This window comes from Canis lupus, chromosome 8 (genome assembly GCF_003254725.2).
Source record: "Canis lupus dingo isolate Sandy chromosome 8, ASM325472v2, whole genome shotgun sequence".
NCBI classification, from domain to species: Eukaryota; Metazoa; Chordata; class Mammalia; order Carnivora; family Canidae; genus Canis; species Canis lupus.
In genome coordinates, this window is record NC_064250.1 from 32,955,912 (window position 1) to 32,968,097 (window position 12,186).

A 12,186-nucleotide genomic window follows, 5' to 3' on the forward strand; every position below is an offset into this window, starting at 1 on the left:
TATAAATTCTCATTTTCTGCAAGGCATTATCATGGCAGAATGCTCTATGTTCAAAATTATCCCAAGTAACAAAGAAAGTAGAATAACTGCCTGACCAGGACTTTAACTTATTATTCTGGCTTAATCATAGATAATCAGTAGTAAAGGCTTTCCTTTTGAAAGAAGAAAAAAACCATTTTGCTTAAGTTATTTGATCTCTCTTAAATTCAAGGGAAGCTTAACGTTTAACTTATGTTAATATTAATGGAGCCATTTGGACATCTTGATCATATAAATGTTGAGTAAAGTACACGAAGGCAGGCAAGAGGCATTTATCTAATAAGTACACAGATATTCAGTATAATAATCCCCTAGGGAAAACTTTTTTTTTAATAAGCAATCAGAAAAACCAGTGAATCTTTGATTTGACATTTCTAGAAGCCTGAGGAAAATCTAGGGAGTACTGGAAAAGTGTACGGTGGAGGAGAACCTGATGCCATCTGTTGCCATTCCATTCTAACATAACGCTACAGAACTAAAACCAACTCGTGTTTTCATCCTGTTGAGATCAGCTGGTCACACTGTGATGCTTTTGATTTTGTCTAGAAACCTGTCACTTCAGGATAATTTCTGAAGACAAAGTCTGTTTCCCGTTTGGTAGGTGACCTGTTTAATGTTTTCCCTGTGTCTGGGAACTCCTTAGTGTAATTAGCGACCTTTGAACTCCACAACTAATCCTGAGCTATTTTGTATTCCTTACTCATCTTTAAGGCTGGACCTTTCTTTTCTTCAGAGTCCGCTGCCACAATTAAAGAAGAAACAGCTGCATTTCAAAGGGATTCCGATTCCAGAAGCTTAATCGTGATTGACATGTTCTTATTCTAAGCTATAAGACACTCTAAGAGTCCTTTCTTGGGTTAAAACTTCAATCATTTTCTAAAAAATTATCTCACTATGGATTTTATTCATTTTCTTTGATAACTATTCTTTGCATTTTTTAACTTGAAAGATGCTTTGCATTTGTGGTGAATATGAGCATCTACTTCCAGTTAAAGATTTGGATGGTGTCAGACATACTCTAGATGCAAAATTGCTAAATTCCCTTTTAGTGCCAAAATATGATTATGAAATCTGATGTCGATCATAAGGGTAATTATTCTCCAATAAACCCAAAAGGTACAAAAAGTGTTAAATTTCTGAGAATGTACTCTAAAAAAAGTGGTTCATGATTTTCATAAAATCCTTCATTTTTTTACTAAACAATATTTTAAAAACTTTTTTAAAGCTAACAATACTCTTATAGTGTAATGTAATATACCCTTACAGTGGTGGGCACTTTTTATTTTTCCTTTTTGAATAATTGATTCGAATGTCAGGTTTGAAGTAAATAGCCTTGTCAGGAATTCTCAAGAAAATTACTTGTGTAAAAAGTTTCTTTCATTAAAGAATAGTCTACCTCATAAACTTCAATTTTTTCACTTGAACTCAGTATTTCTGAGTTAAAATTATTATGGTTTTTATACATTGTGTGATTTTCAAGGTCTTTCAAAGCACAATTTTATACACAGTAACAACTAATATTTTTCTTTTATTTTTTTATTATAGTATTTCATACTGCTTTATAGACATTCATAGACTCCTGTACCACCCATGAGAGGTAGGTAGGTCGAGTTATCATCCAGAGCCTCTGCAGGGATTGCTGCCATAGCAGAACGGTTGTTTCTAAGACAAAGGTCAGAAAAGGGATGTTAATAAACAGTCCTCAGGTTTAAGGGACTTTTTTAGGATTACATCTTAAATTCCAGCAAATCAGATTTAGGAGTTACTGAAAGTGAAATTGATCCATCCCTCATCCAAACTTTGCAATACTTTCCTGTTCTGACATCATTTAGATAGTTAGCTGTATTATCAGATTAGAAACCATTGTACCCGGCTGCTGAAAGGAAAAGGAGGCAAAAAGCTAAACATGGGATGAATTCTGAACCTTTTAACCTGGCTGAAGTACGTTGGTCCCTGTTATGCAAATACCTTCAATCCTCTGCTAAGTTCAGTGGAAATAATTTTCTTGAATGACAGGTTTATTCAGCAAGGATTCAGTTGGTGATTAATCCCCCTTTGATCTAGGGTATTTCACTTAACTACCAGTTACCTCGTTCTGACAAAGTGCAACTGAGATTAGGGAGATCACTAGAACACTACCAGGGTGTGCGTTTATTCTCTCTAACCTTTTAAAGCAAGGGCCAAGAATGCAATTTATTTTCAGTATTTGAAGATGTAAAGTCCTGTCTGCTAAGTTAGAAAGTCAATTGAATACCAAATGAAGTTTATTTCTTACGTAATAGAACAAACATTTCTTTTTGCTTTGACGAACAATGATTTTAGGAAACATAGGCTTTGAAGAAAGAAGAAACAAAGACTACATTCTAAGTTTATCTTCTCGTTTTGTTTCATGTACTGGAGTGTGTACTTACTGGCCCTGAGATAAACTAAAAAATCAAAGCAGTGGCTACAACTTAGGTTGAGAAAATGCTTCTATTTTATTAAACTGCATGGTTTCTCCCCGCCCTCCCCCCATTAAAAAATGTCATGCTATGTGGTAAAGAAATCCAATGGGGAAAACATATTGTAATACATAATTATTCATCTTAAGATTTGTGGTTTCAAAGCTTTATTTGTTAACTTTGTTCTTCCTTGAGGAAAAAGGGATTGTTATATTGCCATCATAAGAATACTCACATTCTTTTTCAGGATAATGGCATTTATTTCTGTAAAGAAAGATAAATGATGCCATTACAAAAATAATACAATTTAAATTATCAAAATAATGACTTTCCACTGTACTGATTACTATCTTTTCTGCCTTTTTCTTGAGTACCTCTTCTCCATAACTTTAAACTTCAAAATATTTTACAGAACTTTGTACAATATTTTAAGGAAAAAATTTTAAGATTTGTGTTATGCTAGGTTTCTCAAATAATTTACTATTTAAAACTACTATCAACGTCAGCATCAGTATTCACTTCGAAGATAGCAGATTTGGAGATTTATTTCTCAAATATATTTCAAGACTGACTCTTAAAAAAAGAAACAATGATTTTTAACAAAAAAAGGTTTAAAATATTAAATTATTAATTTTATTATTAATGATGGTGTTTTTTTAAGTGCTTTATAATTCATTCTTCTAGTAGCAGTTTGGAATGCAAGTTCATATTTGGATGATTTACACACTTTTTTTTTGGTCTCAAACATTCTGTGATCCAATTTCTAAATTGAAACAATGACTTGTACACATCTAATTCATGTTGGTGCCAAACCAGTCTAGTTTCAATTTAGTAACCAATCTGTTTGTCAATATCTTCTGATAGCAAGTTACTTAACCAAAGCAAAATTGATGTGCTGAGCTCCCTTGGACAGCACATATACCAAAGCAAAACTGAAGCAGAAAAAGATTTAGGATAAAAGGGCAGGATTCCCTTGGTAATGTTGGTAAGAAACTAGTATTTTTAATAATTACTCTATGAAGTCAATATTTAGTTAATAACTGTTGCAATATATCTTGAAATATGCTATCAGAGAATCTATGTAAAATGTATGTATATATATATGCGCATGTATTTGTGTAATGTATATGTTTATCTCTGGGTTTCCCTATGAAATGTTTGTATATCATGTCAAAGGAAGAATATTTAAAGTCCAATATCTTCTCTTCAAACATGTTTATTAATAGCAATAGAGAGGTTCATTAAAATGAAAATTAACAACTCAAAATGGAGTTGATAATATTATTGTCTATATATAGCTTGGAGCAGGCAATACCTTGTCTATATTACTAGTTTACTCTGAAGTCCAGATTGATTTCTCTAGACCCTGACTAATCTGAGTAATTGTTTACAGTGTGGTGCTAATGTATGATGCACAGCATTTACAGATTAACAAGTACCCTGGGTTGGAAACCACCTGCTGAATTGTTTTTTCTATCAAGATGTGGAAATTTGTACATCTTAATAATCCATTAAACATTAAATCCATGTCTTCTTTTTAAATTATAGTATCTATAAAAACAATACTGTTTAGTTAACATACTACTAATAATAAAAATGAAAAATAAATTATTATCCCTCTCACAATTTTTACTTTTTCTTTCAAAGGACTTGAGTGCCCTCTGCAGGCTATGAAGAGATAATTAATGACTATATTTAAACCCTGTGGTTTTTCCCTTTTAGAAGCATAGTCTGCATTAGGTGTAATTTATTTTACTTATATTGTTAGCTTTGTTAATTTGTCAGTGATTGAAGCAAGAGTTCCTTTTGTCAGTTTTTTATAGTTGTGTTTAGTATGAAGAATATTACCATTGAAATTTCCAAATCACTTACTAGTTTAGGCTCTTTAAATGTTGGAACTATACACATTGAAACTAATAATTCATATTCTCTCACAGAAAGGAAATCAGGAAAACATTTAGCTATTTTGAAGTATATTGGAGATATAGAAAGTAACTTGATTATTTCAAGTTACATTACATTCTTAGGATATTATACATTTGATATAAAGCCTTTTTCAATAAGCATCATGTAAAATTTTTAATTTATATACAAGTTCTATGTATTGATCTTGACAAGTGATGCTTGTGTTCAAGTTAAAAAACAAGGCTTAGAATTTCTTTAAAGAAAGAATTGAACAGATAATGGTTATGTTATTGATATGTAGGTCTGCTAGCTAGAAAGAGCATTTCTAGTTGAGCAAAAAGCAGAGGTTTTATTGAGTCCTTTCATTTCAGTGTACTCATACTTTCTCAACAGGTACAACAGTTCTATTCCTAAAGGGTATAGGAGTTCATTTAGTATAGAAACTATAGAACTGGAGTGCCAGTAGCACCTCTGATTCACTTAAAGCTGCCAGGGAAACTAAACATGATGAGAACAAGGGAAATGACTGGGTCAAATTAATAAAAATAGATTTTTTTGCAAGCAACATAATGATCCTGATCATCAGCCTTGAAAAGTAAATTAGAACAAGCAAATTGCTGTTGAAAAATTCTTTCAGCACTCTGCTGTTGCTACTCAGCTAGTCATGGCTCAGCCAGAGACAAGGAAAAAATGCACCCAGTTTTGTATTAACAAAGGCAACATTATTAAAGTGAATGTTTACATTGTGTTTATTGAAGTGTTCAAAAGAATATTTGTTGCATCTTCAACCTGCTATTCTCTGGACTAGTGTAGTGCAAGAGAGTAAAAATGAGTCGTGTACATTTTAGACAGTTATCTTCAAAATATTCAAAATAACTGAACTGTCTTCAAAATATTTAAGTATCAGACTTACGTACTTTCTCTTTTGAAGATTTTCATCTAAGAAACATATCCCATTAGAAAAGACTCATTTATTTGAATATACCTTCCAGTTACTTCCAAATGCTTGATAAAACTTTCCTCCCAGAAACAACAATGCGTAGGGAATAATGGGCTCAAAACAATCAAACAAAAAATTAAATAGCTGTGAAGTTAGTGTGTAACAATACATCATATGTGCATGAGAAATAGCATCAGTGTGAGCACTTGTGTGAGCTACAGTTGTCTTGAACTACTTCATAAAAACCAAGCTGAGAACAGCTGAGACAGCAAATGATAACATGTCAATCTGACATTTAAAAACTAAAGAAGCATTATATGTACTGGTAAAATGGGAAATTAATAAAAGTTCAGAAATAATTTTAGTTTTCACCTAAAATGAACAATTTAATCACTATTATGTTTTAGAAGTTGGGAAAGTATAGTACTTAATGGGGATTCAAGTATCATATTTTACTTCGTCTCTTAATAAGTATTAATGAGTGCAATTCAGTATCTTTAGTCTCTTACGGATGGACTGATTTTTAAAGAACTATTTTCTTGGTTTCACCAAAAGGGTAGGTTGTCAGTCTTCTACATCTCAGACTAAAAATTTATCTGTCACAATTAGCAAAGGATATTAGCCCATGCTGTAGGCTGTTGAGAACCTTTTAGATATTTTATTACTTACCATTTCTGTAACACATATATTTACAGAATATTATATATTTAATACTTTAAAGTCCAGAAAAATTGATAAAAACTACTTAAAACTTATGAATTACTGTACAGAGGTTTATATTTAAAGTGAATATTTTAAGATTTTCCTGAAGTACTATCTTTGTCTTTGATCTTAAAATTTTTTTTGATAATAAAGCAAATGCCAGCAAATGCCAAATGTCTAGCTCTGCTTTTGCTAAGGAAGTAACCAGGAAAAGTGTTTTGTAATGTGCACAGATTAATTGTGGCAAGAGGACTTTTGAACTTATGTAGATATCAGTGGCTTCACATTCATAATACGTATTTCCTTCTAGTAAAAGCGCATGCCATTTTATTGTTTTTAAAGGTTTTATTTATTCATGAGAAACATGCAGAGAGAGGCAGAGACACAGGCAGAGGAAGAAGCAGGCTCCATGCAGGGAGCCTGATGTGGGACTTGATCCTGGGACTCCAGGATCACGCCCTGGGCCAAAGGCAGGCGTCAAACCACTGAGCCACCCAGGGATTCCCAAGAGAACATGCGATTTTATTTTATATTAAAGGCCTAAACACAATTGAACATAAGTTATGACTTGAAATTAAAAACTGCTGAGTAATCTAGTTGAAATGGAGACCTTAATTTAGTCAATAAAAACTCAATGTTGAACTTTATTGTATTGTACTCTTATTATATGTCACTCTAGAACTAGACACAAAGACAAAAAAAAAGTAGTATCTGATTTTAAGTGGTACCTTATAACTCTCACAATGTGTTAGCATTGCTGTTGGGTTTTTTTTTAAAGATTTTATTTATTTATTTGACAGAAGGAGTGAAAGCAGAAGCAGGGTAAGCAGGAGAGGAAGAAGTAGGCTCCCCACTGAGGAGGGAGCCTGAAGTGGGGCTCGATCCCAGCTGGGATCATGACCTGAGCCAAAGTTAGACACTGAGCCACACAGGCACCCAATTTATTAGCATTATAATATGGAAGACTACTTCTATACATTTGTTAATTACAGGAATTGTTTAAAGAAGTGATGGTTGACGTTCACCAGTCAAACAGGACAGAAGGGCATCCCAAGGGCAACATCATATCTGTGCAGGTGTGTCTGACAAAATTCCAGAAACCTGAACATCTAACATAGTATATACATGGAATATTTTTTTGGTTCCAAATGTTTGACATTTGGTTAGGTAGATAAATACAAATTTGTAAGGAAAATAATTATTGCTATATTTAACTTCCACCCTAACATACAAATATAAAAGCATTTCTGCCTACTAAATCTACCTCCACTCTATCTCCCCTTCTCCCCTGCCTTGATAATTTTTATGCATATTCACACGTGCTAGTATGAAATGTGCTTCTGTATGACCAATGAACAAAATAGAATGATGTGTAAGTAGGATTACATGAGTATATGTGAAGAACTTCTGTAACTTGATGGGGTAATACATGTTATACATAGTTGATGAACTAAAGTTTTCTCTAATTCACCCACAGTAGAACTTCTACCTTTGGAACATATTAGCCTTATTTCATTTGAGTATATATACATGTACACATAAACGGGTATAAGTAAGTAAAACAAAAATATAAGCTCTCAAGCACTAGTCTCACCTATTAGTTTACAAACCTTTCCCCCACCTCCCACATCAATACTCTGAACTTCTTGAGGATAATGACATTTATCTTCCCATCTTTGTATTCCCAGTACCACCAGAAACAAAAGAAGCTTAGTCTTGATTCAGTGAAGTAGCAAAATGTTAAATACATAATAAAGCAGATTGTCTTTCCACCTGAAACAAATCAATGATGTTTGAGTGATTATGGTTTTGCATGTGTGTATAAAATGTTCATTGTGCAAACAGTGGTTCAGTCCACATTTAGCACAGGTGATTTCTGCCCTGTGATTACCATCTTAGCACTATTCAGAGAAATTGTCCCCTATTTGTGACACTTCTTCAGGCTTACTATGTGGAGCTTTGGCTTAGCCTGTTAGACCAGCAACAGCTGAGGCCTGCAGTTGCTGCCCATCATAGGATACATTCTTTGCAGTTATGCTTCAGTGAATCTTAAAGCACTTGGCGCTCCCTTAGAAATCCTTTCTGGAACTCATTCTACGATAGCTTTGTGAGTTCCCCACTATTCACCAGATTTGATCCTGATTTTGTTCAATATAATATGACCTGATAGACTATGACACCTCTCATCCCATAAAGCCACAGCTTTCAGTGGTTCCCATATACTGATGAAATAGTCACTAGTATCCAAGAATTCCAAGTGGTTATTTTGGACATATCCATTAACCATAAAGGCAGAGTGGTGTAGAGGAAATACACAATCTTTAAAGTCCTACACAGCTGATTTCAAAACCTGCCACTTATAAGCTGGGTGGTCCTGAAAAAATTACTTCTGTGATCTCTTTCCTCCTAGCTCCATAGGATTATTGTATTGAATGATACCAAATTCCCTGCATAAGTATTTCAATCCATGTTCTTTCTCTTGTGGATCAAAAGTTAAGAATGGCCTTTTCATGCAACTCTTTCTGCCTATAATTAGATGGTTATAGCTTCAGATTATCAAAATTATGAGTTGTCCATTTGACCTTGGTGGAGTTTTTTGTTTTTGTTCTTGTTTTTATAAGTAAGCTCTATAACCAACATGGGGCTAGAGCTCACAACCTCAAAATCAAGAGTCTCATGCTCTACTGACTGAGCCAGCTAGGTGTCACTTTTTGGCCTGGGTTTTGAATGTTCAGCTTATACCATATACAGGAATGCCTATTCCACTGCTTGACTGAATCCTTGGAATTAAAACGGCTGTAGAATTGAGTAGGGGTTTATTTATTTTTATTTAAATTTTAGTTAACATACAGTGCAATATTGATTTCTAGAATAAAATTCAGTGATTCATCACATAGATGTTAAGTGTTTTATAAACTTTACCAAAGTTTAATAATTCATCATTCATGGAAAGACATTCACTCAAAATTCATATTATGAGTCCTCTGCCAAAAGCTAGATTGAATGAAAATAAAATCCATACACAGGAACATTGAACAAATACAGTAATAGCCCACAAACCTTTAATAGAGCTTAATTCTGGAAGGCTTTTCTGTATGTCATCCAAGATGTAGTCTGTGCCTTTCATAACTAATTGTTAGATGTGAAAGTCATTTTTTCATTAGATGAATCACTGATTAAACCTGAATCTGATGTCTGGTAAGGAAATGAATATATCCAGAATATTCTGAAACACACATTTATGTGACCTATGTGACATTGAGTATAGGAAAAAATGTAAAGACTAAGTGCTTGCTTTCCTAGAATTTTGAATATAAAAGGTAGAGAAATGCTTTAAGTATTAGCTGTTATCTGTGGGATTTTCTTGAAACACTTTTTCCTATAAATAATAAAAAAAATTGAGTTAGTTGATAACATAATTTTTGTAATGTCTAATTGCTTGATTTATTGATTTGATAAAACAACTGTCAAATTTAGCTTCCTGGAAAAGAAAACAATAGCACTTAAATCTTAGTAATGCTAAAAAGGGTTGAAAACCATTTGTTCTTTCCCCCACAGAACATGGACATTTTGTTTTGTTTTACTGGCCCTTTTGCCCAAATTAGCTCTTGAATAAAGTACCCTAAGCTGCAGCTGCAGAGTTCTAATAGCAGGTGGGCATACTCCTTCATCTTCCCCAGGTCTGAGTCTCAACCACAATGCCAACCAAGCCTCTCTGTTGTCTAAAAGTGGAAAAGGATAACTCGAGGCTTTTGTGGCCCTCAGGGAACTCCCGCTGAAGACCACTCCCCATAAGGAGGGAGGGCCTTGCTAACTTCCCAGTCCTGCATAGGAGGGTTCCATCGCGATGCCCAGTTGGTGGCGCCTGAGAGCTTCCTAGGGGCTGCAAGAACCCACGGCTACTAATAGGTATTTCTCTTTATATTTCTGTTTCTACCAAACGTACTGATTTTACATTTTTAATAGTGATATAAAGTTTCCTCCTTAAATTTAAATTAATGAGTATATAACAGTATTAACTATAAGGAATTAAAATTAAATTTAAAAAGTAAATTGAAAATGAACGTATATAAAGAAAGATTGAATAAAGAATAGTTCAGGTGGTATATGGCAAACAGGTGGAAATGCAGATGAGTGCACAAAAATTATTTGGGGGCATTTTGAAAATCAAAGTTTGACAGGGAATCAAAAATAGGAATAACTCTTCATTATGCTACTCAAGATAGTTTTTCAATAAAGTCCTCAGAGGGGCTTATAAGCAGTGTAGTCTACGGAGCATATGCTCTGGCTTCTGGGTTAGGCAGACACAGTTCAAATGCCATCTCTGTAAGTCAACCTTGGGCCCAAGATTCTCATTTGTAAACTAGGAGTCTTAACCTCATAAAATTGGTATCTGAATTAAATGACATAGCACGTATAAAAAGAAAGTAGTGGTGCTCATTCATTCCTTTTGACTCACCCTTGAATAATGTCAGCTGTTTCTCTTCGTGACTTCTAAACTGGAAGTAGGTCACAATTATTTCTATTCCAGTCTTTTTTTGGTAATATACTAGCAAAATAGAGAAAAGCAGCATATTGAACTTCCCACATTTAAAAAAAATAATTAAAAAAAGATTCCCACATTTACTGCAGCACAGAGAAATCAAAAGTTTGTGTTAGTGTCAAAGTCAGATGTAGATTTTCATCTAGTTAAGGTAACCAACCTCACTGTTTCTCCTTATATGCACACAATAAATGAACTGACACACACGCATACATTCTTGTAACAAGTAATTTTGCTCTCTCTGCTTTGGTAATTAAAAACTAAGAGCTGAAATGTTGACATTTATTCGACCTTTTTTTAGAACTTTTTAAATATATTTTTGTTATTATCTTTGTATTCCTTTTACTATCCTCTACTTTCTCTTTGTTGTCATGTATCTATTTTTTATTTTGTTATACTACCCTATCCTATTATATTGATCTTTATTAACTGATCTTTATTGTCATTAAATCCTTTATTGTTGGTTTCTTAAAATCATTTTTGGAATAGGTTAGGAATAATTATATATGTAAAATAGTGTCATTAATCTACCACTGATAATGTTCTAGGCAAAATTTAAGAGAAAAAGATTGGGGAGAATTTAAAATCTTGAAACTGGTCATGTCAGACAGTTCTCTGGTGACTTCTAACTTTAAGCAGTTCATTCTTGCTAAAATACAGTGAACTTAGTTATGCCACCAATCATTGCTTTACATCAAAAGCCATTAGAATCTGTTTGACTATTTTTTTTAAATGAGACTCACTTCACTAACTCTACCAGCTTATATATTCAAATACGTATTGTCTTTCAAATTAGTCTCCTCTAGAGATGATTCTAGTGAATCTATCATAGCTAGAAAAATAATGAGGGGACTTGTCTTTGCGAAAGCCTTCAAAGCTAATTTAGAAGCAACAGAAGAAAAATGAACTTTATGATTACCTCTTCTCTTTAAATAAAACCCACTTTATCTATCTTAATCAACTGTCTTATATTCATGGGACTCAATTTTTAAGAAATCAAATATTTGGAAGGATATGTCACATGATTTGAAGGCCATTCACAAAAAGGAATTTCTAGGAAGATTGGTACAATGACAGACTTAATGCAATAAGTAGTTAGCAAAAGAGACTACTTTGAAGTTCTGTTGCAAGTTTGGGTGTTTGTTTTTAAAAGCATCTCAGTAATAAGCACATCCTATACAGCATAATTTACATGTTTCTAGGAAGCCAAAATATTTTCAATGTCAGTATTTGAGTTTTGTTTGATTAAGGCATAAAGATAAATTTTTTAAATAAAAATAATAATTGAGGGTCTTTATAGCAAAGATCTATTTTGACAGGAAAATTGCAGCAATTGAACCTGTAGTGTATAGGACTGAGACTGTCTAAAATGAAGGGAAAATAAAAGAGTATTTATGCCTGTGTTTTCATATTTTAATTTGAATATGCTATCAAGAGAAACTAAAAATTACGTTTTATCGGTCATTCTTATAACAATCTTGTGATTATTTGTATTTAATGTTAAATATTACCTGACATTTTTACTTCAATTATTTTTAGCTATTCACCCACAAATGTAGTAAGGCTGACATAATTACCCCCTTTTAATTCACAAGAGACATGTATTTACCTATTTG

At 33.1% G+C, this 12,186-nt stretch overlaps 1 protein-coding gene across 14 annotated transcripts in view; it reads left to right on the top strand.

Moving 5' to 3' along the window:
- The window catches only part of AP5M1 (adaptor related protein complex 5 subunit mu 1), a 57,924-nt gene that overhangs the window by 19,822 nt on the left and 25,916 nt on the right, over positions 1-12,186 (top strand). For 2 of the 14 annotated variants that reach the window (XR_004818066.2, XM_035719905.2), the window contains 2 exons: positions 586-636; positions 751-6,674. The exons of 3 other annotated variants lie outside the window; for them this stretch is intronic. Coding sequence is in view for 6 of the 11 variants with exons in the window: in XM_035719905.2 (XP_035575798.1) it covers positions 586-613 (28 nt within the window). In the remaining 5 variants the exon portion in view is untranslated. Of the gene's footprint in view, positions 1-417; positions 6,675-7,019; positions 7,039-12,186 lie in introns of those variants that run through there. 9 more of the 14 variants (XR_004818067.2, XM_035719906.2, XR_007412363.1 and 6 more) reach the window with 6 other exon arrangements.